Source organism: Nymphalis io, chromosome 26 (genome assembly GCF_905147045.1).
Source record: "Nymphalis io chromosome 26, ilAglIoxx1.1, whole genome shotgun sequence".
NCBI classification, from domain to species: Eukaryota; Metazoa; Arthropoda; class Insecta; order Lepidoptera; family Nymphalidae; genus Nymphalis; species Nymphalis io.
In genome coordinates, this window is record NC_065913.1 from 6,520,361 (window position 1) to 6,544,618 (window position 24,258).

At 36.6% G+C, this 24,258-nt stretch overlaps 1 protein-coding gene across 1 annotated transcript in view; it reads left to right on the top strand.

Moving 5' to 3' along the window:
- LOC126778414 (serine/threonine-protein kinase MRCK beta) overlaps positions 1-24,258 on the top strand; it is a 52,087-nt gene that overhangs the window by 15,127 nt on the left and 12,702 nt on the right. The window contains exons 5-32 of the mRNA XM_050501914.1: positions 250-351; positions 1,022-1,126; positions 2,023-2,171; positions 3,305-3,398; positions 3,820-3,876; positions 4,032-4,086; positions 4,618-4,748; positions 4,990-5,076; positions 5,362-5,483; positions 5,749-5,899; positions 5,972-6,083; positions 6,728-6,837; positions 7,062-7,193; positions 9,487-9,600; positions 9,705-9,839; positions 10,115-10,225; positions 10,301-10,414; positions 10,766-10,879; positions 11,379-11,483; positions 11,999-12,101; positions 12,525-12,729; positions 13,096-13,214; positions 18,380-18,433; positions 20,899-21,005; positions 22,127-22,177; positions 22,770-22,889; positions 23,168-23,284; positions 23,517-23,687. Of these exons, the coding sequence (XP_050357871.1) occupies positions 250-351; positions 1,022-1,126; positions 2,023-2,171; positions 3,305-3,398; positions 3,820-3,876; positions 4,032-4,086; positions 4,618-4,748; positions 4,990-5,076; positions 5,362-5,483; positions 5,749-5,899; positions 5,972-6,083; positions 6,728-6,837; positions 7,062-7,193; positions 9,487-9,600; positions 9,705-9,839; positions 10,115-10,225; positions 10,301-10,414; positions 10,766-10,879; positions 11,379-11,483; positions 11,999-12,101; positions 12,525-12,729; positions 13,096-13,214; positions 18,380-18,433; positions 20,899-21,005; positions 22,127-22,177; positions 22,770-22,889; positions 23,168-23,284; positions 23,517-23,687 (3,147 nt within the window). The remainder of the gene's footprint in view (positions 1-249; positions 352-1,021; positions 1,127-2,022; positions 2,172-3,304; positions 3,399-3,819; positions 3,877-4,031; positions 4,087-4,617; positions 4,749-4,989; positions 5,077-5,361; positions 5,484-5,748; positions 5,900-5,971; positions 6,084-6,727; positions 6,838-7,061; positions 7,194-9,486; positions 9,601-9,704; positions 9,840-10,114; positions 10,226-10,300; positions 10,415-10,765; positions 10,880-11,378; positions 11,484-11,998; positions 12,102-12,524; positions 12,730-13,095; positions 13,215-18,379; positions 18,434-20,898; positions 21,006-22,126; positions 22,178-22,769; positions 22,890-23,167; positions 23,285-23,516; positions 23,688-24,258) is intronic.

The following is a 24,258-nucleotide window of genomic DNA, read 5'->3' on the forward strand; positions in this document are numbered from 1 at the left end:
AGAACTGGGTACCTTTCCGAAGGTTTCCACTGCGTTAAAAAAAGGAGAGGAGATCTTAGCCCAGCAGTGGATTATTTACAGGCTGTAACTTTTACTTTTATCCTGTATTGGTGAAGGTGTCCTACTATCTGGAGACAAATTGGCTCATCGGATGTCGTAAAAATTATGTTAAAAAATATTTTAGAGGGGGTATATTGAACAAACTGAAACTTTTCCTAATGAATTAATTGTATCCCTTAATGTTTTTAGGGCACTGACAGTGGAGCTAATTCGACTGGAAGCACGGTGTCCGCTACAGCAGCGGATAGAGTGTATGCTATGAAGATATTGAACAAATGGGAAATGCTTAAGGTATTGTTATGTAGTTAATCAACTTAAGATTTCACGTGTATATCTGTGGTGACGTTTCTATTAAGCGTGTTTGGTACTTGTCTGTATTGGTACCACCCACTCATCACATATTCTACCGCTAAACAAATAAGCACACCAATACTCAGTATTTTTGTGTTCCGGTCTGAAGGGTGAGTGAGGTAGAGTAACTGCAGGCACAAGGTATATAATATCTTAGTCCCCAGGATGGGTAGAGCATTGGCGATGTAAATAATGGCTTATATTTCTTGGCGGTAGTGACCACATACCATCAGGAAGCTCATTTGCTCCTCGACATACCTATCTTATAAAAAAGAAGAGGTGTGACTAGCTTGGGGTTTAATTGACGCTGGCCCTCTCCCCTCAAGCATTATAACAAGTCTGTTGCGGTTTTATATACCAATATTGACAGCAGGTGTGTCAATATTGGTATATAAAATATGGTGCCAATATTGGCAGACGCCATTGATTGCTAAGGGTTAGCAATCTATTTTACAGATCTAGGATAGGATGATGGGCCGATTTTTCAATCGCCACGTATCTGTTTCAATATAGGAAAATTGTCGTAACGTCAATTGTATTCTTCGTAAAATGACGACGCACTAGTGCTTGTAAAAGAATTTTAATAAATGATACTTTGGTTTTATTACAGAGAGCAGACACGGCGTGTTTCCAAGAAGAACGCGACGTCCTTGTGTTTGGCGATAGGAGATGGATCACCAACTTGCATTACGCCTTTCAGGACGAACATAATTTGGTGAGTTATGGTGGTTATTTATCATATAAATGTTCAGTACGGGACGTTTTATGCCGCTAGTAAGTAGTAACAGTAACAGCCTGTTAATGTCCCACTGCTGGACTAAGGCCTCCTCTCCCTTTTGATGAGAAGGTTTGGAGCTTATTCCACCACGCTGCTCCAAAGCGAGTTGGTAGAATACACATGTAGCAGAATTTCAATTAAATTAGACACATGCAGGTTTCCTCACGATGTTTTCCTTCACCGCCAAGCACGAGATGAATTATAAACACAAATTAAGCACATCAAAATTCAGTGGTGCTTACCCGGGTTTGAACCAACAATCATCGGTTAAGATTCACGCGTTCTAACCACTAGGCCATCTCGGCTTTTAAGGTAGAACGGAATAAAGACAAATAAACAATTTAACAATGAATTGACGCAATATCATTGGTCGAAATTTTGGATAACATTATATTATATATTCATTGCGGATTCACGAAGAAATGGAGCATTGAATGTAGGCGATTGTTATCGGAATTTTAGAAGTAAAATTAAATTGGATATAAGCAGTTAAGCATCATAGTGGTGTATTATAAATAGAGATGATTAAGAGCTATTGGCATAATCTAAGGTTTGTTTCTCTCTACTTCTTCTCCGATTGGAATATGCTAAACACAATAAAATATAAAATAAAATTCTAAATCGTATTTCGCTTTGCCGCGTAAAAACATATATATTTCTGCACTTTCTACACTTAATTATTATGTATCCTTATCCAAAATATAGATAGTCACAAATAATGCCAATAGACAATTTTTTCTATTGGAAATTTTTAAATTTAATAAATTTAATTTTTCTTGCGTTTTATTTTTGTTGATGAGTTGAGTGTATGATGTGTTAATAATTAATTGCAGTACCTGGTCATGGACTACTACTGCGGCGGAGACCTGCTGACCCTGCTGTCCAAGTTCGAGGACCGCCTGCCCGAGGATATGGCTCGTTTCTACATCGCGGAGATGGTGCTCGCCGTGCACAGTGTACACGACTTGCGATATGTGCATCGGTAAGGACAACAATACTTTACCCCTCATTGTAGTAAGTGATATTCGTACTAATTAATATACCTTTTTTTTTTTTTTTTTTTTTTTTTTTTTTTTTATATAGAATAGGAAGGCGGACGAGCATATGGGCCACCTGATGGTAAGTGGTCACCAACGCTCTTAGACATTGGCATTGTAAGAAATGTCAATGTGCCTGTAATTACACTGGCTCACTCACCCTTCAAACCGGAACACAACAATACCAAGTACTGCTGTTTTGCGGTAGAATATCTGATGAGTGGGTGGTACCTACCCAGACGAGCTTGCACAAAGCCCTACCACCAGTAGGGTAGTAGAAAGTTTCTCCTATGGGAACAGTGGGGGGTATGTGGACTCGCCGGTGTCCAAAGCGCCGAGTGCGGCCCGAACATCAGAATACCCACTAAAAATCCAGCGGTACCCTTTTATTAATGAGAAGCGCCACGACATTTAAGATATCCCTCGGAATAACGAAGTCTCATACAATCTTTTAACCGGAACATAACATTACAGACTATCGTGTAATTTATTTACATCTAGTTTCCGCCCGCGGCTTCGAGCGCGTGCGAGGGAGACGGGATATGTTAGGTTAAAGAAATGAACATAGGGATGTCCTTTTCTGTAATTCTAACAACGTGTATGTAAAGTTACATGTTTATTATTTGAGAAGTTAAAACGTGAAATTGTAACAAACAAATGAACTAACAAACAAACTCACCTTAGCATTTATAATATTAGTAAGGATTCAATACAAATGGAACATTAAGGATTCAATACAATGGAAAATAAGGAGACCTTTTCTTCTAACACCTAACTCAAAAAAACTACTAAACCAACCAAATATAAATAAAACTTATATCGGAAGATCCAGCGCGTTTTGGATAAAGTTTTAGTATCATCATAATATCATCATGATCAATATCCTCAAAAAAGGGAGAGGAGACCTTAGCCCAGCTGTGGGACATTCATCATCATCACATCGCTGCCTTTACAGTTACACTCACTTTTAATTTACATTTTTGACGTTGACAAGCGTGAATTTCTTTTAAGAAATTAGTGTATATAATTATTTGTTTATTCAAGAGTAAAAGCTGTTAATGTTTGTTTCTTATAACAGGGACATAAAACCGGATAATGTGTTACTCGACGCGAGCGGTCACATACGATTGGCGGATTTCGGGTCCTGTCTGCGGTTAGGCGAAGATGGCAAGGTAAACTTGGTATTTATTATATTTAACCAAACTTAGTATATATAGTTTTAAGATCGAATGAATAGGTGTATGACTTGAATGTATTGAATGTGTATGATTTGAATGAGAAAAACACCAGTTACCATTGACCTTTGTCGTTTTATAGCAAACTGATAAAATTTGCTATTCATTTTTTATCATTGGTGGCTAGATTGTAGCTTACAAGGCCGGAGATGCTGAGTTTCTTGATTGTTAAAAGCTATTTTTCGGATAGCACGTAAAGCTGTTGGTGCTACACCTGAACTCTCCAGTCGCGTAAGACTGCCGTCCTGTTTGAGAGTGACGGAATAGTCTTGAGAATGGCTGCCATGATGTACATCGATCCGAATTTATGATATGAGTTTTAGTATTATAGTATTAGTAATGATATTGTTTTTTTTAGGTACAAAGTAATGTTGCCGTTGGAACGCCGGATTATATATCGCCTGAAATTCTAAGGGTGAGTCCGCATTTTATATAAATCTCACTTTTTTTTTTTTTAATAATGATTTTATTTATTTTCTCCCACAGACAATAATGTTTACATTTTGTTTTTAAATATATTATATTATATATCATAAGTCTATTGGTATTAATTGATATAATGTTTTACAGGCGATGGAAGATGGTCAAGGGCGCTATGGTCCAGAGTGTGATTGGTGGTCATTAGGTAAGTGATACATTTAATTAATACTTAATTTTTAATCAATTAAAACTAGATTTTAAATATATTCAATGCTTAGATAAGTAAGTAAAATATTAACAAAATAACTATTACCTGGTGTTCTTCGGGCGATTTATTCTGTTCGATACGATTACAGTTCTGAGGAATTTAGAATTGAATCCGCCTAACTGTGACATCAATTCCATCGCGCACAAAGAAATTTGGCAACTCCTTTCTTTGTCGCACTACCAAAAAATGGAATTCCTTACCAGCTCACGTGTTCCCCTCCTCTTACAACCCGGGGCCGGCAAGGCGGGGACGGCTAGTACAGAACATTCTTCCCGACTGTACTGGCCGTCGTCGCGTTTGGACTCTACTACCACTTACCATCAGGTGGAGTAGAGTCATTTGCCATCCCGGGGCTTATAAAAAAAAAAAAAATTAAATCCGATCCGTTTGTAGTTTTGTTTATTAATAATTAATAGTAATCAGTTCTTAAAGGAAGACAGATCTAAATTTTTTCCTTTGGACTACCAGGCGTCTGCATGTACGAGATGCTGTTCGGCGAGACGCCGTTCTACGCGGAGTCGTTGGTGGAGACGTACGGGAAGATCATGAACCACGCGCGCTGCTTCCACTGTCCGCCGCCCGACGACCACGCCGCGCAGGTACTCGCACGCGTACATACACACGTACACAAATACACCACACACGTATACGCTCACTCACATACGCACACGCAAATATACACAGCGCACACGTACACGAGCACTCACGTAGACACGTGCGCACACGTACACGTGCTACTAATTAAAAATAATGAATTCAAATTTAATATCACATTTTATTTTTAATTATTATATTTTTTTAAATTTATTTATTAAACTTTAAACAATGTATGAATTTCAGGTGTCTGAAGAAGCGAAGGATCTCATACGAAGGTTGATATGTTCCTCTGAAACTAGATTAGGGCGAAATGGATTACAAGATTTCAAGGTAATAATATTGGTTTATTGTTTTATTATTTGATGAAATTGCAGCCATCTTGTAAATTGACTTCTTAAATTTAAGATGTAGTTAATGTCGGTTGTTGCTAATAAACTCAAGACGCTAATATTTATATGTAAATTATAACAAAAATGTTTATAAATTTAATTTTGTTTTTAATTTTGGTTAATATTATTTAAAAATTCTGTCTCAAGCACTTCAGTATGTGAGGAGTGAGGACCGAGAGATCGTTTCAATAAGTTATTTACATGTAATATTTCGTTTCCTTTCCAGAGTCACCCGTGGTTCGCCGGCTTGGATTGGGACAGCGTGAGGGAGATGCAGGCTCCCTTCGTACCGGACGTGTCCAGTCCAACGGACACGTCGAACTTCGACGTCGACGACACTGACATCCGGTTATTCTTATTTACTTGTAGATATTTGACAGTGTTAATGTTACGGGTGCTTGTATACATTTTAAGTGCTATAATATTAGTACTATTGATAAAATACTCTCCTTTTCTTTTTTTACAATTCACTCGAATATAATTTGACAACCGGCACAATCAAATATCATCGCTCATCACTGGCTTGCATTTTCAACGACTGGGCGAGCTTGACGTCAAGCCGGTCGCCCGTGCGGACGGCTAGCGGAGGTAGTGACGCGCAGAGTGCCCGCAGGCTGTCGGAGGCCGTCCCGCCGCCGCGCGCGTCCACGGCGTTCTCGGGGCTGCACCTGCCCTTCGTGGGGTTCACGTTCACGGCCGGCTCGCGCCTGTGCGACCTGGGCGCGCCCGCGCCGCTCAGCCCCGCCAAGAACGCCATCAAGCAGGTCCGCCCCGCACCGCCAACCACATGTACACGCGTTATATCGCTATCGACTCACCGCCCCTATGCAACCCAGGCGCCGTCGAACGCGAGCGACCGTGCAGCGCTGAAGGCGCTGGAGAGGGAGAACGCGCTGCTCGCGCAGACCATCGCCGAGCTGCGAGCTGACAGACCCGACGGGGCGGACGGTGAGACGATACTCACCGAATGTATTGAACGCGAATCTGTATTACATGATCATATATGTATAACCATAGGGATAATAACCCCTACGACTCTGTAATAAGGGTTTGCACTAGCCCGTCTTGTGTACTAACGAATTATTAATTCTACGGACAAACATAAATGCTCCGTATTGATGTGTTCAAGTTAATAGAATTTGTGACACTTTAAGCTCTATTACAAGAGCTGTGACATCTTAAATCAGATGTCAGCACATTGACAGTGTAAGATGTGATTAATACTTCTCGCGATACCAATGTCTATTGACGAAGATGAGATATTTGCTTCTCTGCCATTTTATACCAATGATCGACCATTTTTTGAAATTATGCTATTTGTGTATTCTAACCCGTATTGGAGCAGCGTGGTGGAATAAGCTCCAAAACTTCTTCTCAAAAAGGGAGAGAAGACCTTAGCCCAGCAGTGGGACATTAAAAGGCTGTTACTGTACTGTACTGATCAACCATTAGTTGTCTTCTTCATTCCGTTACTGACTAAAGGATGTCTCTTCAAGATGACTTGCAATAGGACATACTCTTTTACAGTAAATATAAATTTAGTAGAAAAGATCTTAGTATATATAAATAATTTTTCAAATCGAACATTTCAGAAGACGTAACACGCCTTAAAGAGGAAATATCAACGCTCTCGCTTAGAAACGCCGACTTAGAAACACAACTACGGCGTTTCGAACAAGTGAATTCTACAATTGGTTCTCAGGTGAAATTTATTTATATATTTAGAATAGCCAATAGTGTTTTTACAGATAAAAAATTAAAAAATTACATTTTTTTCCAAAACGCTTTTAAAGGCAAGTGCAGTATTATTATATAAAAATAAGTACTCGTTTAAAGTAGGTATATAGGAAGTAGGTACTAGTTTAACTAACATAACTATGTATAGTACATAAGAGAAAAAAAAAATTATCGTCTTTTTATTTTAAGGAAATATCATCATCGCCCCAAGAATTAGCGACGCGCGTCAAAGAGTTGGAGATCTTGTTAAACGCCATGAATATCGAAAAAGAAGAACTAGTAAAGGATAAGACTGATTCCATAGAGAAGCTACGGTTGCAGGTGATTAGAATTTTGTTGAAGAAATTATGAATATTATATCTTCATGTATGTATGTTCGTCTGCCTCGTTGGTTTATAATTATATCTTTATATATGTATGTTCGTCTGCCTCGTTGGTCTAGTGGCTTGATGCAAGACCGCAGACCCCGAGGTCCTGGGTTCAATTCCCAGGTCGGGCCGATAAAAAAAGTTATTGAGTTTTTCTGTCAGAGAAGTCTCAGTAGCTGCCCGGAGTCTGGAAGTTGGAAGTGTGTACACTCCCGTGCCTCGGAAAGCACGTAAAGCCGTTGGTCCTGCGCCTGAACTCTTTCCGATCGTGTCGGATTGCCGTCCCATCGGATTATGAGAGTTCGGGAATAGAGAGTGCTCTTGTGTTTGCGCACACGCTTGTGCACTATAATATCTCCTGCGTAGTTGGCTAATCTCTCTTGAGACTGGCCGCCGTGGCCGAAATCGGTCTGGAGGACATTATTATTATTATATGTATGTATGCTTTAAAACTAATAAGCGTGTAGAGAATAATACGAAAAGACTATGAATATTGCTATCTCTTTCAAATGTTGAATACTAGTTAATTTTCCATTGTTTGGTAAAATAATTACTCTTGAAGGTTTGAAGTTTATAGCACCATGCTGTTCCACTGCAGTTTGTTTATTGATGGCGACATAAGTGTCTGATTTACATCAGATATACCGTACCGTACCGTAACAGCCTGTGAATGTCCCACTGCTGGGCTAAAGGTCTCCTCTCCTCGTTTTGAGGAGAAGGTTTGGAGCTTATTCCACCACGCTCCTCCAATGCGGGTTGGTGGAATAAACGTGGCAGAATTTCAGTGAAATTAGCCACATGCAGGTTTCCTCACGATGTTTTTCTTCACCGTAAAGCACGAGATGAATTATAATCACAAATTTAGCACATGAAAATTCAGTGGTGTTAGCCCGGGTTTGAACCCACGAACATCGGTTAAGATTCAAGCGTTCTTACCACTGGGCCATCTCAAATCAGTCTGTCTATATATATATATATAAATATAATAATAATAATCAGATATAAATGTAATATGTCTGTCTATATATATATATATATATAGAGACAGATATATTACATTTATATCTGATTATTATTATTATATTGACATTTATATCAGACATATTACGCGCTACAAACAGTCCATGATTGATATATCTTTTTTTTTATAACACATTATTATTACACATAGTCAGTCGTCTTTCGTTTAGTTTAGAGGTTGACAAGTTTACGGGAGCAAGACTTTTTAAAAGGTTTTTTTTTGAATTTTAAAATATTTAATTATAATTGACACGACCTAACAGAGGTTTATGCTCTAGTCGAATGTTCTTACCTTTTTTACGAATCGTTTCCCAAGACATATGATCCAAGAGCATGGAATGACACGATGACTTACATTCCGCTGATTAAGCATTTAAAAAAGGGAGAGGAGGTTTTAGCCCAGCGGTGGGACATTCACAGGCTGCTACTCAATCGTATTCATGCTTTCAGCTAATATAACTAGGTTGTCAACAACTTAATCAAAACCGAAGTTCAGTTTATAGACATTTATTTCTCAAGAAGACAATACAGTCACTTACATGAGAAATGTTACAATTTAAAGAAAAATGTTATGTAGGTCTTTCGTCGTTCTTATGATATCAATAATTTTGTGAGAGTAATACAATATTATGTATGTTATATAATATTAATCAAATTATAAAAGAAAAAAAAATAAGCAGTATCGTTACGAGTATAAACAAAAGAAAATAGTAATTAAAGTGGTAAACAATACATTGGTAGTAGGTGTGTACACAGTTAAAAATAGGTCTTTATAACATGTTGTGCTAATTGAGATTTAAACGTTTGCATTGACTTACAATTTTTAATTATTGAGGGTAATTTGTTATAAATCTGCGCACCTTCGAAGGTAATATAAACCGGAGTTAATTTAATTAATGATAAATATTGTAAAAAAAATTGTATCTAAAATGTTTTAACTAAGTAAGATATGTTTAATTTCTCTTGTCATTATTTTTAATGCAAACGTTATATACAAGAAATGATCAATAGTAGAAATGTATGCTTTAAAAAAGTTTTACGTATAAAAACGCATTAACTTGAGAGTTAAGTATATATAGTGTACGAATCGGTTTTATCACGATCGTATGATAATTAACCACTTGCATATTTCCGTTGTTTGATTTTTTTTTTTTTTTTTTCAAGACCTATATGAGCTAAGGTCCGATTTTGTGCTAACAAATGCCTAACTAAAACTTTATCTATAGGATAAAGAATTACAAGATGCGGTGACGCAACGAAAGCTCGCCATGACCGAGTACAACGAAGTGACGGATAAATTGTCCGAGTTGAGGCAGCAGAAGCAGAAATTATCGCGACAGGTAGGTTTCGAAATTTATCATGTGTGACTACTGCATTATGGCAAAAACAAATTCAGCAACTCGATTATATAAAATTTGAGTTACTATTTATCTCGTATCTCCAGGTCCGCGACAAGGAAGAGGAGCTGGAAGTGGCGATGAGCAAGATAGACGCGCTGCGGCAAGACATCCGGCGAGCGGACAAGGCGCGCCGCGACCTGGAGGCGCGCCTCGACACCGCGCTCGCCGAGGCCACCAAGGTACTGAGTGGAGCATTGGTGGTCGTATCGAGGTCGTTTTGGTAATAATGAAGCGGAATATTTAGCGGGATGTCGTTTGAAAGTACGCCCCGACTAAGCTGAGATTAGATTTAGACTAAATCTAGATTTAACTAAGATAATATGTCGAAAACTCTAACAGCAGCTAAATCACTCTCATGACGTTAGGTATCTATATATTTAGATAAGTCATGTAGTCGACATAAGGTAGATGAAATATAATGAGTCACGAATGTAACGGGGGGACGCTCGGGCAGGAGCGCAAGCTGCGCGAGGAGAGCCTGCGCCTGCAGCGCGTGGAGGCGGGCGAGGCGGGCGGCTCGGCGGCCGACGTCGCCAAGCTGCAGGCCGACATCGAGGCGCTCGAGGTACGGTCGGCCGTCTGCACCGAGCGGTCAGCGTGTTGTGTGGCGGTAGGCAGTAAGTGAGCGGTGTGCCCGCAGTCGCAGTACGCGGAGTCGCTGTCGCAGCAGCAGGCGCGCTTCGCGGCCGAGCTGGCGGCGCTGCGCGACCAGCTGCACGACGCCGACGCGCGCGCCGCCCGCCTCGCCAGGGAGGTGCGCTGCTTATATCTATATTTGGTCCTTATTCCTTTCCAAACACACGAAATTTAAACAAACCCTAATTCACGTTCGCATTCTATTGACGATCGGCTTGATGAAAGCTCTTTTGACCCGCTCTTAAACTTGTAAGATCGAATTCTTCTGTATGGGACTGACGTTCCTGTGTTGGACAGAAGTCCCTAAATTAAATAAAGAAAAAAAAATCTATAATAATAAAATATGTGGCTGTAAAATGAAACCTAAATTGGTTCTTCTTTACGCACATAATTTGTTAAACTTGACCATGAGCTTGATACACAATAATTATATTAATTAATTCTCTAATATAATATGTTACCATTCCAGCTGCAAACGTCGAAGGATAAGTTAGAAAACCGTCGGTTGGAACAGCTAAACGATAGCGAGGACAAACAAATGCTCATCAATGAGAACAGGAAGCTCGCTAAGGACCTCGATGCGGTAAAAATATTTATTCTACCTTTACTAACATTATTTTTAAATAATAAAGAGTCGAGATGTCGACTGTAGATATGACACATGATTCTTATCTGAATGCAGGGTGTCAACAACCCCCCCACCAATCAGTAGCAGTGGGTTTGCACGTGCTTATGTTCTGTTTATAATTCATCTCGTGCTCTGCGGTGAAGAAAGGCACCAAGAGGAATCCTACGTGTGTTAGACGAAGTTCTGCCTCACGTGATAGCGTGATTGAATTAGCTTCAAACCTTATTTATAATAATTATTTTTAAACGTAAGGAGGTCCAATATTTAAGCGTTGAGTTAATTTTTATTTTTAGAAACAAACAATATTAAAAATCTGAACGTAATTTAATTTTAAAGATGACCCATTTGCTCGTCTGTGTTCCTAGTGTTTAGTAATTATTGTTCCAAAAGCCTTGATAAAATATTTTTCACTATACCATACTACAACTTAATTTTTCTTAATTTTTTTTCATAGATGGCAGATAACGGTAGAAGATGGCAAACCGAGAGGCGACAACTTGAGCTGGAGTTGGACGAGTTACGCGCTAAACGAGATTCCATGCAGCATTGGGAGACGCAGGTCAGTTGGGCAATACTAACCCCCCTCCCATTTATTATATCTATAGTAGTGTAGTCTACTTCGAGTGTTTTTTTTTTTGAAACGCAAGAAGGTTATTTAGACAAAATATTGTAGCGCACTGGCGAAGTAAGCGTTAACATTTCTTACAATGTCACAATGTCTATGGGCGTTGGTGACCACTTACCATCAGGTGGCCCATATGCTCGTCCGCCAACCCATACTATAAAAAAAGAGAGTTAGAAGGTCCATTTTCAACGCACTACTAAAACTCTTTACCTTAACCTCGCTTCCTGGTCTTGGAACTTCGTGTACCTTAGGATGGATTTTTCTAAGCTATAGGTTTCTCCCCTCGAGGTCCAGACAATTTTTTGCGTAGATTACTTAAACGAAAAATAAATTACTATGAATACATGAAGAAATTATGTCTGTCGACTTTTATTACCTTTTTTTTTTAGTTGGCATACGAATCCAGAGTGATAAGGATATTTTTTTTTTAAATATATTTTCTAAAATAGATTGCTGATATAATTCGCTGGGTGTCTGACGAGAAAGAGGCTCGAGGGTATCTACAAGCACTCGCTACGAAAATGACTGAAGAATTAGATTATCTTAAACATGGTAAGTCAGAGATTTTTTTCAGAGAAAGAAAGAGAAGAATTAAATTATAAAACCAACGGTTTTATCTGATTATTCTATTGTAAATATGTGATTCTGATCGAACTCAGAGTATAATTTTAGTTGCTGGTAAAAATAACTAAAAAAAATCTTTGTTTTTAAATTCTTTTACGAAAATAGTATCACAAAGTTTTATAGAGAGAGTTTTAATAACATTGTGAAACTAAGTTGTCATAGTATTATACAGCATAAAGCGCCTGTTAGGCTTCATTTGGAGTCCTGCTCACGCCTTCCTGCTAGCGCCACTTTCATTTGACCGGATACAAAAGTAGGCAGTTCGAATTGTGAACGGTGCAAAAAATTGCGCGCTGGAGGCGAAGCTGGGCTGTGACCTCAGTGAGTGAGTAGCGTGGGGCGTGTCCGCAGCGAGCGCGGGGCGCGGCGCGCCGTCGTCGCCGGCGGGCGCGGGCGCGGGCGCGGGAGCGGGCGGCTGGCGCAACCGCCGCTCGCAGAAGCTGGACAAGATGGAGATCCTCACGCTGCAGTCGTCGCTACACTCCGAGATACAGGCCAAGCAGGCCGTGGCCGAGGAGCTCAGTCGCACGCGCGCCGAGCTGCTCGCCAGCCAGAGGTACACTTCGATATATATTTGGGATAAAACTACTCGACTTTAGTATTTGTTAACATTTATGGGATCTATTTATAACTTTAGAGCTTATGTATTGGATTGTGTTATTCTTGGACACTATCTCTCCAATGGACTGCTCCGACGTCACTGGCGGAGCGGAATCTGTGAATCCATTAAGCTGTAATTTAAGTTATAAAAAACTAAAATTGTAAAACTTAAAATACATCTATGCGCTTACTAGAAAACAATGCATTTCAATCGTAAACAGATGACGTTGCTACGTTATAGTACGTTGCGTTACAATTTTAAAATTGGAGAATTAATTTACCTCGTAACAATCAATAAGTAATTAGAAACCTAAAACGTCAGGGAGCTGATGGAGACCCGCCAGCGTCTCGACACGCTCGCGCACGATATGAAGCGAAAGGAACAACACATACGAGATATACAAGCGAAGCTCGATCAGCCCCATCAGCCGTCCAACTCCTGTGAGTATACCGACACCACTACCACAATCGACCACTTACACGTACACACATTTACTTATTTATCATTAGTTTATTTTAAATTTTTATATTAAAAAATAAGTATATATGATGTTTAAATATTTATCGTATTATAATAAAAAATATTTTTCAAAATTTTCCTCCAAAGATAGTAATTTATTTAAGTATTTAAAATTACACATTTTATTCTCGCAAATTCCCCCAATATAACTTCAAAAACACATACAATTATATACATATTTCAGAGATTTATCTTCCAAGTTGAGTTCTTGGTATAACAATAACTGTGTAAAAATTATGTATGTATTATTCGAGCACATAATGTATAGATAGATTATAATACGTTTATTTAGTGCACCTTTTCTTTTGTTTTCGTTACATGTTACCGCACAATCCCATCCAATACACACATACGTGAAATGTATAACCGTGACGTCACGGAAACCAACCAAATGTCAAAATGGAAATGTTGGATCCATCCACAAAGTCCAACGTCGTCCGCGACGAAAAAAACGAAAATAATTTTATCCATGCCTCGTATGGACTATAAACTGTGTGATGTTTTGTTGTCTGTGAAATTTTGAAATTGGAACTGTGATTCGAATCGTCGTGAGCTGTGTCGTTTTGTTACGAAAATTTTAAAATTATCTATAATGTCTATGGGGCCATTTTTGCATTTATTTAAACTTGTTGTATTATCTGTGGCATTTTTTAACCATCGCGTTGGACGCGTTGCTATTTATTTTAATTATTTTATTCGTATATTCGCTTGATGCTGTTACTTTTTTATGACAGTTCGAACGTGGTTGAGGCCGTACATACCACTGGTTTTAGGCGTGACGTCATGCATATGGGGTGTTGCCATACTTGTATACCATCAAATGTATGGCTGACAATTATTGATATAATTATACTGGCCAGTAACGTGTTATTTCTTTTTTTTATTTTATACATTAGTGTATATTAATTTTATTCATATGATGACTACATGAGAAATCATATTTTGATTTTATGGCCATTTTAAATCAAATTTACATGTAAATATGTAAGCAATATATATTTTTCAAGTATTTTTCCCACCAAACGGTGTCAATAACATCTAGTCTTCTATTATATTAGTCTAGTCCTAAAACAATTACCAAAGATATTGATAAAATAATTATTATATTACGCCTCCGCCACACGAACTAGTCATAACTCGAATTCGTATATATATTACTTTTATAATTAATTTATTAATTGGAATATTAGTTTTTAATTATTTACTTTTATGTTTTTAATAAGCCGGTTCCTATATTTAAAGTTTGGCTTTTTTTATTGGGATAAAAGTTATTTATCAGCCTGTAAAGTAAAGAACGAAAAAGTGAAGATTAGAAATAATACAATAATATCAAAACATTATTATTTTATTAAGCTTTACTTAAGACACTTAGGAAGACATTTTTGTAACGCAAGCATTTTATATAAATATATAGCAATATTAAAGGTTTAGAGATTCGTTTTTATCATATTTAAGAATTGTGTTATTTACCAGTCAGCATTTTTATTTTGCTTTTTTTTAAACGTCTAATAGAAACATAGTTTTCAAGAAATGACTAATATCCCTATTTACGTTTCCAATTAAGTGTAAAGCTTGTGCTATTAGTGGGTAGTAAGGAATCAGGATCAGTCTGATCAATTATACATTGCTATGCATTAAAATTTCTTACAATCATTGACAATTTGTAGTTTGAATAGATTATGGGTATAATTACAGCGTCTAGGCAATACCTGTTGAAATTACCTTTTTAATAAAATTAAAAAAAAAAAAACTTTAAATAGGAACCGGTTGAAAATATTTTCAGCAAATTATATTATAAAAGTGACAGCAGAATGCAGATTATTTTAGTTTTAAGTTTTTTTTTTTTTTTGTTACAGTAAGTTTATAGTCAGTTTTATCATTTATAGAATCTCAGTGCATTTTACTTATTTATTGTTATATATACAGTTACCGATTGTACATTTTCTAACAAACGAGACATAGGATTAAAATTACAAAATATGTTGTACTTTTGATTCATGACGGAATTAATTAAATAGGAAGTTTTAATTTGTCCTGTGATTGGTTGGATAATTTTGTACAGACCTTGAAATTAGGTTGTACTCAAATTTAGTACCATTTTGAAGTTAAATGCTATCATTCAGATTGGAAGTGATTACTACGAATATGGATTCTTTCTTTCCTTTTAAATTTAATTAAATATCAGAATACAATGTTTATTATGAGGTAATTAATTTATATCTTAATAATTTTTTTTTTATTATCAATGTTTTTTTTCTTTCGTTATTTATATAACGCATGCCGATTAAGAAAAAAGTACTCATGTTAGTATGTATGGTCAGCAAAAATTGCATATAATTTATTATAAGCTCAAATTCACTATTCAAATATCATGAAAGATTTCTAATTGGTATTAATGAACAATAAATGAAACAAATTGTGTGACTCCTCTTTTCTCTCGCAGAGATACGGAAAGCGTGCGAGTGAGATAGTACGAGGTTGGCCGCTATAAATAAAATAAAACTTGTCGTTATTAATATGAGTCATAACTTAGTAATAAATGTATACAAACAATATAAAAAAACAGCAATACTTGGTATTGTTGTGTTCCGGTTTGAAGGGTGAGTGAGCCAGTGTAATTACAGGCACAAGGGACATAACATCTTAGTTCCCAAGGTTGGTGGCGCATTGGTGATGTAAGCGATGGTTAACATAGAAATGTTATGTACAAGGCCAATGTCTAAGGGCGTTTGGTGATCACTTACCATCAGGTGGCCCATATGCTCGCCCGCCTACCTATTCTATAAAAAAAAAAATATAATACATATCATTGTGATTTTATATAAACGACCAATGACGTCATTTCAATTCAATGTCAAAGTTGTTTATTCATATAAGTAATCGCTTAAAGGTCTCTTGTGTTAGAAAATGTTACTATCGTTAAATAATATAAAAACGTTTTGCGTTTTAATTTACATTATACATTTACCCTGCATTTATTTTTTATTTTTTCATTGTTGTCCCTTTGAAATATTTCTCTTAATAACGATGTCTAAACTCAATGATATTTAATACAAATTGAACTCTATCAACATATGTTGTTGAAAACAATAGTTGTTTGTTTTCGAAATATATAAGAATCAAAATAGCTTATCAGTAAAATTTGGCATGTGAAGTTTTTTTTTTTTTTTTTTAATTTGAGTTTTGATTTTGTTAATATACTGGCCTCCAAAAAAATCGACCCACCTACATTTTTTGTAAAAAAGCTATCGTATGGTTTTAAACTACCACATATTTATATTTTTTAAGATTGATAATGAAAAAATGCAATTGTAGGATTGTACAAAAACAGAAATAGTGCGCAAAAAATAGGTTTTTAGGTAAATATGTGACAAAACACGAAAACACAAAATTTTACGCAATTTTATTTTTTTGTGTACAAAACGATTATGCCGTTTGTTTTTAAATTTGGGTGCCTAAATCTTACTATAATAGGGAGTGTTTCCTCCTCTTGACCTAATCACTGCCTGCATACGCCTATTAAGTGACCTGATTAGCTTTTTAATGTCTTCCTGTGGGGTCCGTTGCCATTCTTCAGTTAGGGCAGCTTCCAGTTGATTCAGGGTTTCTGGAATTGGATTTCGTGCTCGAACCGTACGTTTTAGCTGGTCCCAGAGGTGCTCTATCGGGTTTAAGTCCGGACTATTGGCTGGTCACTGCATAACTGGAATTTCGACTTCCCTGAGATAGTCTTTAACAATTCTAGCGACGTGAGGTCGTGCGTTGTCGTGCATAAGTTGGAAATTATCCCCAATATATCCAGCGTAAGGCATCACATGAGGCTCCAGAATGTCCGTTATGTAAGTTTCAGCATTAACAGCACGATTACGGAAAAAAACCAGCTCTGTGCGTCCCGTCAAAGAAATACCTCCCCAAAACATTGTAGAGCCTCCACCAAATCAGACTGTTTCTCGACTGCAACACTGAGAGTAGCGTTCTCCTGGCCTTCGCATGATGTTACGTCGTCCATCAGAGCCTAGAGACATTCGGCTTTCATCACTGAACAATACTGTCTCCCATTGGTCCAGTGTCCAATCGACGTGCTGCCTAGCAAATTGTAGTCTTGCTTGTCGATGGGATGCTGTGAGTTTTGGTCCTGTTGCTGGCTTGTGAGGGGTTAAGTTTTGCTCTCGAAGTCTACTTCTTACAGTATTTTCACTCACAGACACTCCACGACTTTCTCGGAGTCTACCTTGAACGTCAACAGCCGAAAGATGTCGGTTTCTTAAAGACGTCAAACCAATAAAACGGTCATCGGTCGGGTTCGTGACACGCCCCCTGCCAGATCCTGGTCTCCGGCGATACTCCCCAGTCTCCAAGTAGCGTTTGTACACTCTTCGCACCGCTGAACGACTTAATTTTAGTGTTCTAGCCACATTTCGCTGACTTAACCCCTCATGAATAAGAGCTACGACTTGAGCAGCTTCTGCTTCAGTAGTATCCATTTTTTATGTTTAAACTTATTAAAATTATTGTTTCAACAAAGTTTCATACACTTAATCAATAATAAACATCGAACCGAGATGACTCCGCGTTAAGAACTGGAAATAAACTAACCATGCACTTTGTGCACAAAGTAACGTTTTCTTATCAATACTTTAAAAATATTCCAAATATCCTCAATAACACTTACAACTCCTCCAAATCAATATCAAGTGGGTAATAAAATGTTAACTGTATGTCCCATAAGTAAAACAATCCACCTAGGTCGTCGCATAGTTAAGATAACAACTTTGTAAGTAAAAAAATACGGGTGGGTCGATTTTTTTGGCGGCCAGTGTAGATAGATCTAAGGTCGGGCGTTATGTATATGCGACAAACATGTGTACAGTTTGATGTAAATGTACATAATTTTATATTAAACTTTTGTTGTATTCTCTTGTTATTTATTTTGTTTTTTTTTTTTTTATTATTTATACAAAAAGAAATCCTTATATAAGATTATTTTTATTCCAAATTCTCATATAAATGAGTGAAATTTTAAATAATTCCCTCTGTAAAATAGTCTATAACGAAGCGATTAAAATTGTAAGTTATGCGCAAGCAGCGAGGCAAGGCTCGGCTAAATCGTCGAGCTATTGGAGCGGCAAAGAAGAGAACGGTTCGTGCAAATTTTTATTAAGTTTAAAATCATTTTGTTCATAATATACGTCCTGTTAGAAGTAGATCGTATGTGACTGTGTATGTCTTTATCTTGTTTATTTATCTGTTGGTGATGATAAAACAAATAATATTATATAAATAAATAAACAATTGAACAAGCTGTACATAAATTTTTATAGATTAATTATATTATCAATGTTTTAATTACAATAATTTTATAAACACATAAGTCGAGATGGCCCAGTGGTAAGAACGTGGGTTCAAACCCGGGCAAGCACCTCTGAATTTTCATGTGCTTAATTTCTGTTTATAATTCATCTCGTGCTTTTCGGTGAAGGAAAACATCGTAAGGAAACCTACATGTGTCTAATTTCATCGAAATGTGTATTCCACCAACCCGCATTGGAGCAGCGTGGTGGAATAAGCTCCAAACCTTCTCCTCAAAAAGGGAGAGGAGGCCTTAGCCCAGCAGTGGGACATTTGCAGGCTGTTACTATAAACACATGTTTTTGATTATTTTGGTCTTATTTTTATTATCTAAAATAGTTTTTATTACAATTTTTTTTTATTTAATGTAGGTTATTTTTTTAAATTATTTTTATATTCACCAACAGATATTGCTCACAATCAAAAGGTTTCATTGGATTTCCTGTCTTTGTGCTGCGTTTTTAGTTAATAACTAGTTTTTTATTCGTTTCATTGTAAGTACGAGCAAGTGTCAAGGAAATCATATATACATATATATAAAAATTTTAAAGCGCTATCACTGTTTTGTGGGTCATTAATATATATATATATTTAAAATTATTAAATGTAAGCTAGATTATTAAATATATTTTTTCCACGATTATATAAAATTGTTTTCGAATGCTGTTTACATATGTATCTTAGTCATGTTAATCGAATATGAATAAAAAAAAAAGTTTTCAAATGTAAGATTCGACTCCGAAACAGTGATGTCATCGATTCGGCAAAATTCAATAATATCGAAACGTTGTCTTACTTTCATTGTAAATCGCTTCGCTTTTGCTTGAGCTTCTTGCAGTGGCATGGATGTGACAGAGAATACAGTCGAGTTATATATATATAAAAAAATAATTAAAACGATTTAATTAATTAATTATAGGGTTTCGTATTTGAATAAAGAATATCTAATTGTATAAGGAAAGATTTTAAGCACTTTTTATGGTGTTAAACATCGAAATGAAAATTTACTTTGTATATGTAATCTTACAAATTAACTCTTTTTTTTTTGCTATGATTACTCGATAAAACTTATTAATTTAAGTTTCTGAGTATGGGGGGGGGGGTTAATCTTCCATAGTCCTAGAGCAGTCAAAATATCAAATCTTCACCTGCTGCTCTTCATTAAACAGAAATGTTCATACTCCATTTATTTAATAATACCACATTTGCTGATTACAATTTATAGCTCAAACGGTTTTTATGAAAAAAAAATGTCAGATGACAAACTAACAGAAATAACAGTGTTACGTACACAATAAAAGGTTATATTCTAGAAGGGTATTAAAAGGTTATATTCTAGAAGGGTATTATTTAAGATACGGAACCCTAAGAATAAAAACAATTGTTTTCTTTTGTTTTTTTTTTTTTTCAAAATTTATATTTATCATTGAAATCATAGATCGAACGATTTAATTATAAAATATATTAAAATAATAAATTAATACGATACGTCCGTTCATACCCAGCATATAACGCGCTAAGCGACCTGGTTTTCTTTAACACTTGTTTGTATACGCACTTAGGTACTAATCTGTTTTTTTATTGTAAACCCTAGTTTTGTAAACATTCTCAGACGTGTTCCGCGACATTCCCACACACACACACAACTATGATTCATATATCTAGACTGCTTTACGTGTAAATGTTTTTTATCGGGTGATTGGTTAAACAAGGTTGTCTTCTTCTTTCGAATGTCAAATCAATCGTGACGGAAAGAGAAAGATTACTGTTTAACTAAACAGTCGTTAAACGATGTTTGTAAGGCGGTTAGAGTTTACAATAATTTAAGAACATATTCTTTTTTTAAATTATTTTGTTTAAGTGATTAATTAACCTTTATTTATAGGGGCATAAATGTTGTTTTTTTGTGTGAGTGTGGAGTGTGGGCTAAGGGTTTAGTTTGTACAGCCGTCCTGTGCATGTCTTAGTCCCTATTTTGTTCACTAAAATGTACGTAAAGTTGGGTGAAATGATATGTTTAAACTATTATGATGTTGTATATATAATTTATAAAACGACGTAAAACACCCGACTATACATATTTTTATCGCTATTTAAATATTAATATCATAAAATAGTTTTTAGTAACGTTTTGTGATCGTGGTTTCGGTTGGGATTGGTTTATGTGTTTTTTTTCTTATCCTCTAGTTTTATTTAATTTTGTTTTTTTTTTTCTTTTGTTTTTTTTTCTCTTCCTAATTGATATTCTATTTTCAGTCCTCGATCGTCCGCCGTCACAGATGAGCTACTTGGAGCAATTTTTGAAGGAAGCGCCGACGGAGAGGCATTACGATAATGTAGCATCTATGAACAACGAGCAAAAGGTATGTTTTTCTTTGAACTTATTTTTGTCTTTTGTTTTTTTTTTCATTAAGGATAGACTGTGAAGTTAAGTAAGTTTCACCATTCAGTTATCATTATCACAGTGCTTACACAATGTAACTAAATTATTTGGATTTTAATGTAATTTTAATCGAGGCATTGCAAGCGTTACTAACATTTTGGTTATTGGCACATTACGAATAACTTATAATTTTTTTGTTTAATGTTCATTACGATTTGCAATCGTATAGAATTCCAACCACAAGCAGTAAAGACAAATGAGCAACTTTGAAATTTATTTGAATCTATATCACTGGTCGATATCTTGAATAATCTAGATACCATAGTGAGTTATGGTATCGCGACAAAATGGCGTCCTTGATATCGGGCGGTATTGCTATCGGAACTTTGGAAGTTAAATTAAAATGGACGTAAGTCGAAAACTTCATAATACAGCAGAGCTATTAGCGAGAATCATGGAATATGTAAACCAGAGGTTTGTTTATCTTTACTCCTTCGTTTGGAATAGTGATATTCGACTGAACTTATCATTGAAAATTGTGATTCGTTTTTTTTTTATGATATCAATCTCAGCGTTAGATATACGCTTTTTATATGTAATCGGATTTAGATATATTTTATTAAATTTATATAGCCGAGATGGCCCTGTGGTAAGAACGCGTGAAGCTTAACCGATGATCGTGGGTTCAAACCCGGGCAAGCACCACTGAATTTTCATGTGCATTTAATTTGTGATTTTAATTCATCTCGTGCTTTACGGTGAAGGAAAACATCGTGAGGAAACCTGCATGTGTCTAATTTCACTGAAATTCTGCCACATGTGAATTCTACCAACCCGCATTGGAGCAGCGTGGTGGAATAAGGTCCAAACCTTCTCCTCAAAAAGAGGTGAGGAGGCCTTTAGCCCAGCAGTGGAACATTCACAGGCTGTTACGGTTACGGTATTAAATTTCAAAAATAGAACTTATTTTTGAGATAGTTCAGTCAAATACCCGATCTATTTCACTTTGACATCGAGCTTTTGTTTTTTGTTTCTAATAAATAGTATTATGTTTTGTTTTGCTAATTTCCGTTACATTATTTATCGCTTATTCACGTACAGATGTCGCCGCAATACCGTTACAGAAATGCCCAGTATTATTGCAATGCAAAGGTATACATTTTATTATTTTATCTGTTTTTTTTTTTTTCAATGTTGTTGATTATCCGCTTTATCTGTGCCAGTGTATTTTTGAGTGTTACCATTTAATATTAATTTAATGTGACCATATTTCGTTTTATGTTGTGGATTCGAGTAATTATTTCTAATTAAAAGATTGGTGGCGCTTTGGTGATGTAAGCGATGGTTAACATTTCTTACATGCCAATGTTTATGGGCGTCGGTGACCGCTTACCATCAGGTGGCCCATATGCTCGTCCGCCTTCCTATTCAATAAAAAAAAGTAACCTAATATTTATGTTATTTATTTGATGTTGTTATTTAAATGAGTTCGTTTAAAAAAGTATATTTACATCAAATTTGTTGTTTTCATACTAATTATTTCCTATCACTAATAATAACAAAATCATTAAATTGTAACATATTCATTATTAACAATTTAACAGTCTGTGCGTTTTTTATTATTTCACTATGATTTTAGATAAGTTTTTTATTTACTTTATATAAATACTACGTCCTGTTAATCTATAATTTATTTATTTAATACAAATTAATTAATATATACATATATATTCGCTAATGGCAGTTGATGTACGGATCCCAGCAGTCGACGGTTATGAGCGGCTCCGCCGAGTCGCAGGACGAGATGGAACAGCGCGCCGCGTCTCCCATCTCCTGCAAGAGCTCGCCCAGCGAGATGTCCACTGTAAGTATTATATTATATCATCGTAGCTAAGGAGGCCTACCTTTTCTTTTTGTTTGAGCTTCGGTGTTCTACCGTGGATACACATGGAAGGTACAAATCTGCATCTTGAATCGTCAAATTGTATATTTCTTTCATTAAAATATGATATGAGTACATATTACCAAATGTCGATTTAAGTAATCCTGAGTTTAAACTATATGTAATTTAAAAATATTTTTACGAGGTAAAATGAAATTGATAATAATTTATTGCATTGTATTAAATGTGATTTTTTACAGTACTCATTACAAGATCCGACGCTCGGACCGTCGGTGCCGGGGAAGCAGAAGGTTCACCAGTTCCTAGTGAGGACTTTCAGTAGCCCCACAAAGTGCAACCACTGTACGTCGTTAATGGTGCGTGATCGGCTTGTGGCAGATAGGTTTCTATTAATAGTTCGGTTACTTAGATTTTTTTTCCTCTTGTATTTGTATCTTCACAGACGTGTCGTCTGTGTCTTTGGCGTATTACGTCTATAATTTATATGAATGTTGTTTTAATATATGTTCTCGTATTGAAAATTGTTGACGTCGGAGAGTCGAGACGACTGGTCCATTGCGCCTCAGTGTACAGCCGCCCGCCCCGCAGATCGGGCTGACGCGGCAGGGCGTGGTGTGCGAGACGTGCGGGCTGGCCGTGCACACGCGCTGCTGCGGCCGCGTGGCGCCGCGCTGCCCGCTGCCGCCCGAGCGCTCGCGCCGCCCGCTCGGCATCGACCCCGCGCGCGGACAGGGCACCGCCTACGAGGGATACGTCAAGGTACACGGCGCCACGGCGCCACGGCTCGCTACCGACGAGTAAGATCATTTCATAACTACGTACGATCTACGATAGTACACTACTGTCGTACGTGGATTGTACGATCATTTTCATCATGATTTAAAAATTTGACAATTACACTACCAGTAAAAATTACGATTGTTTTTACTGTCAGCGCCATCTATTGGCACATTTCTTTCTTAGGAACAATGGCAGCCGCTTCATATCTTGGTTCGATGCGAAGTGTTGAGATGACTAATCATTATCCTGTTGTACGCGCGAGAACACGCGATACTACAAGATACATATCATTAACTAATTCAAACTTTAAATTAGTTATTATTTTTTTTTTTTGACATGTTACGTTTGACTATCAGTTTTTTTTATAGAATAGGAATAGGTAGGTGGACGAGCATATGGGCCACCTGATGGTAAGTGGTCACCAAACGCCCTTAGACATTGGTATTGTAAGAAATGTTAACCATCGCTTAGAGCCAATGCGCCACCAACCTTGGGAACTAAGATTTTATGTCCCTTGTGCCTGTAATTACACTGGCTCACTCACCCTTCA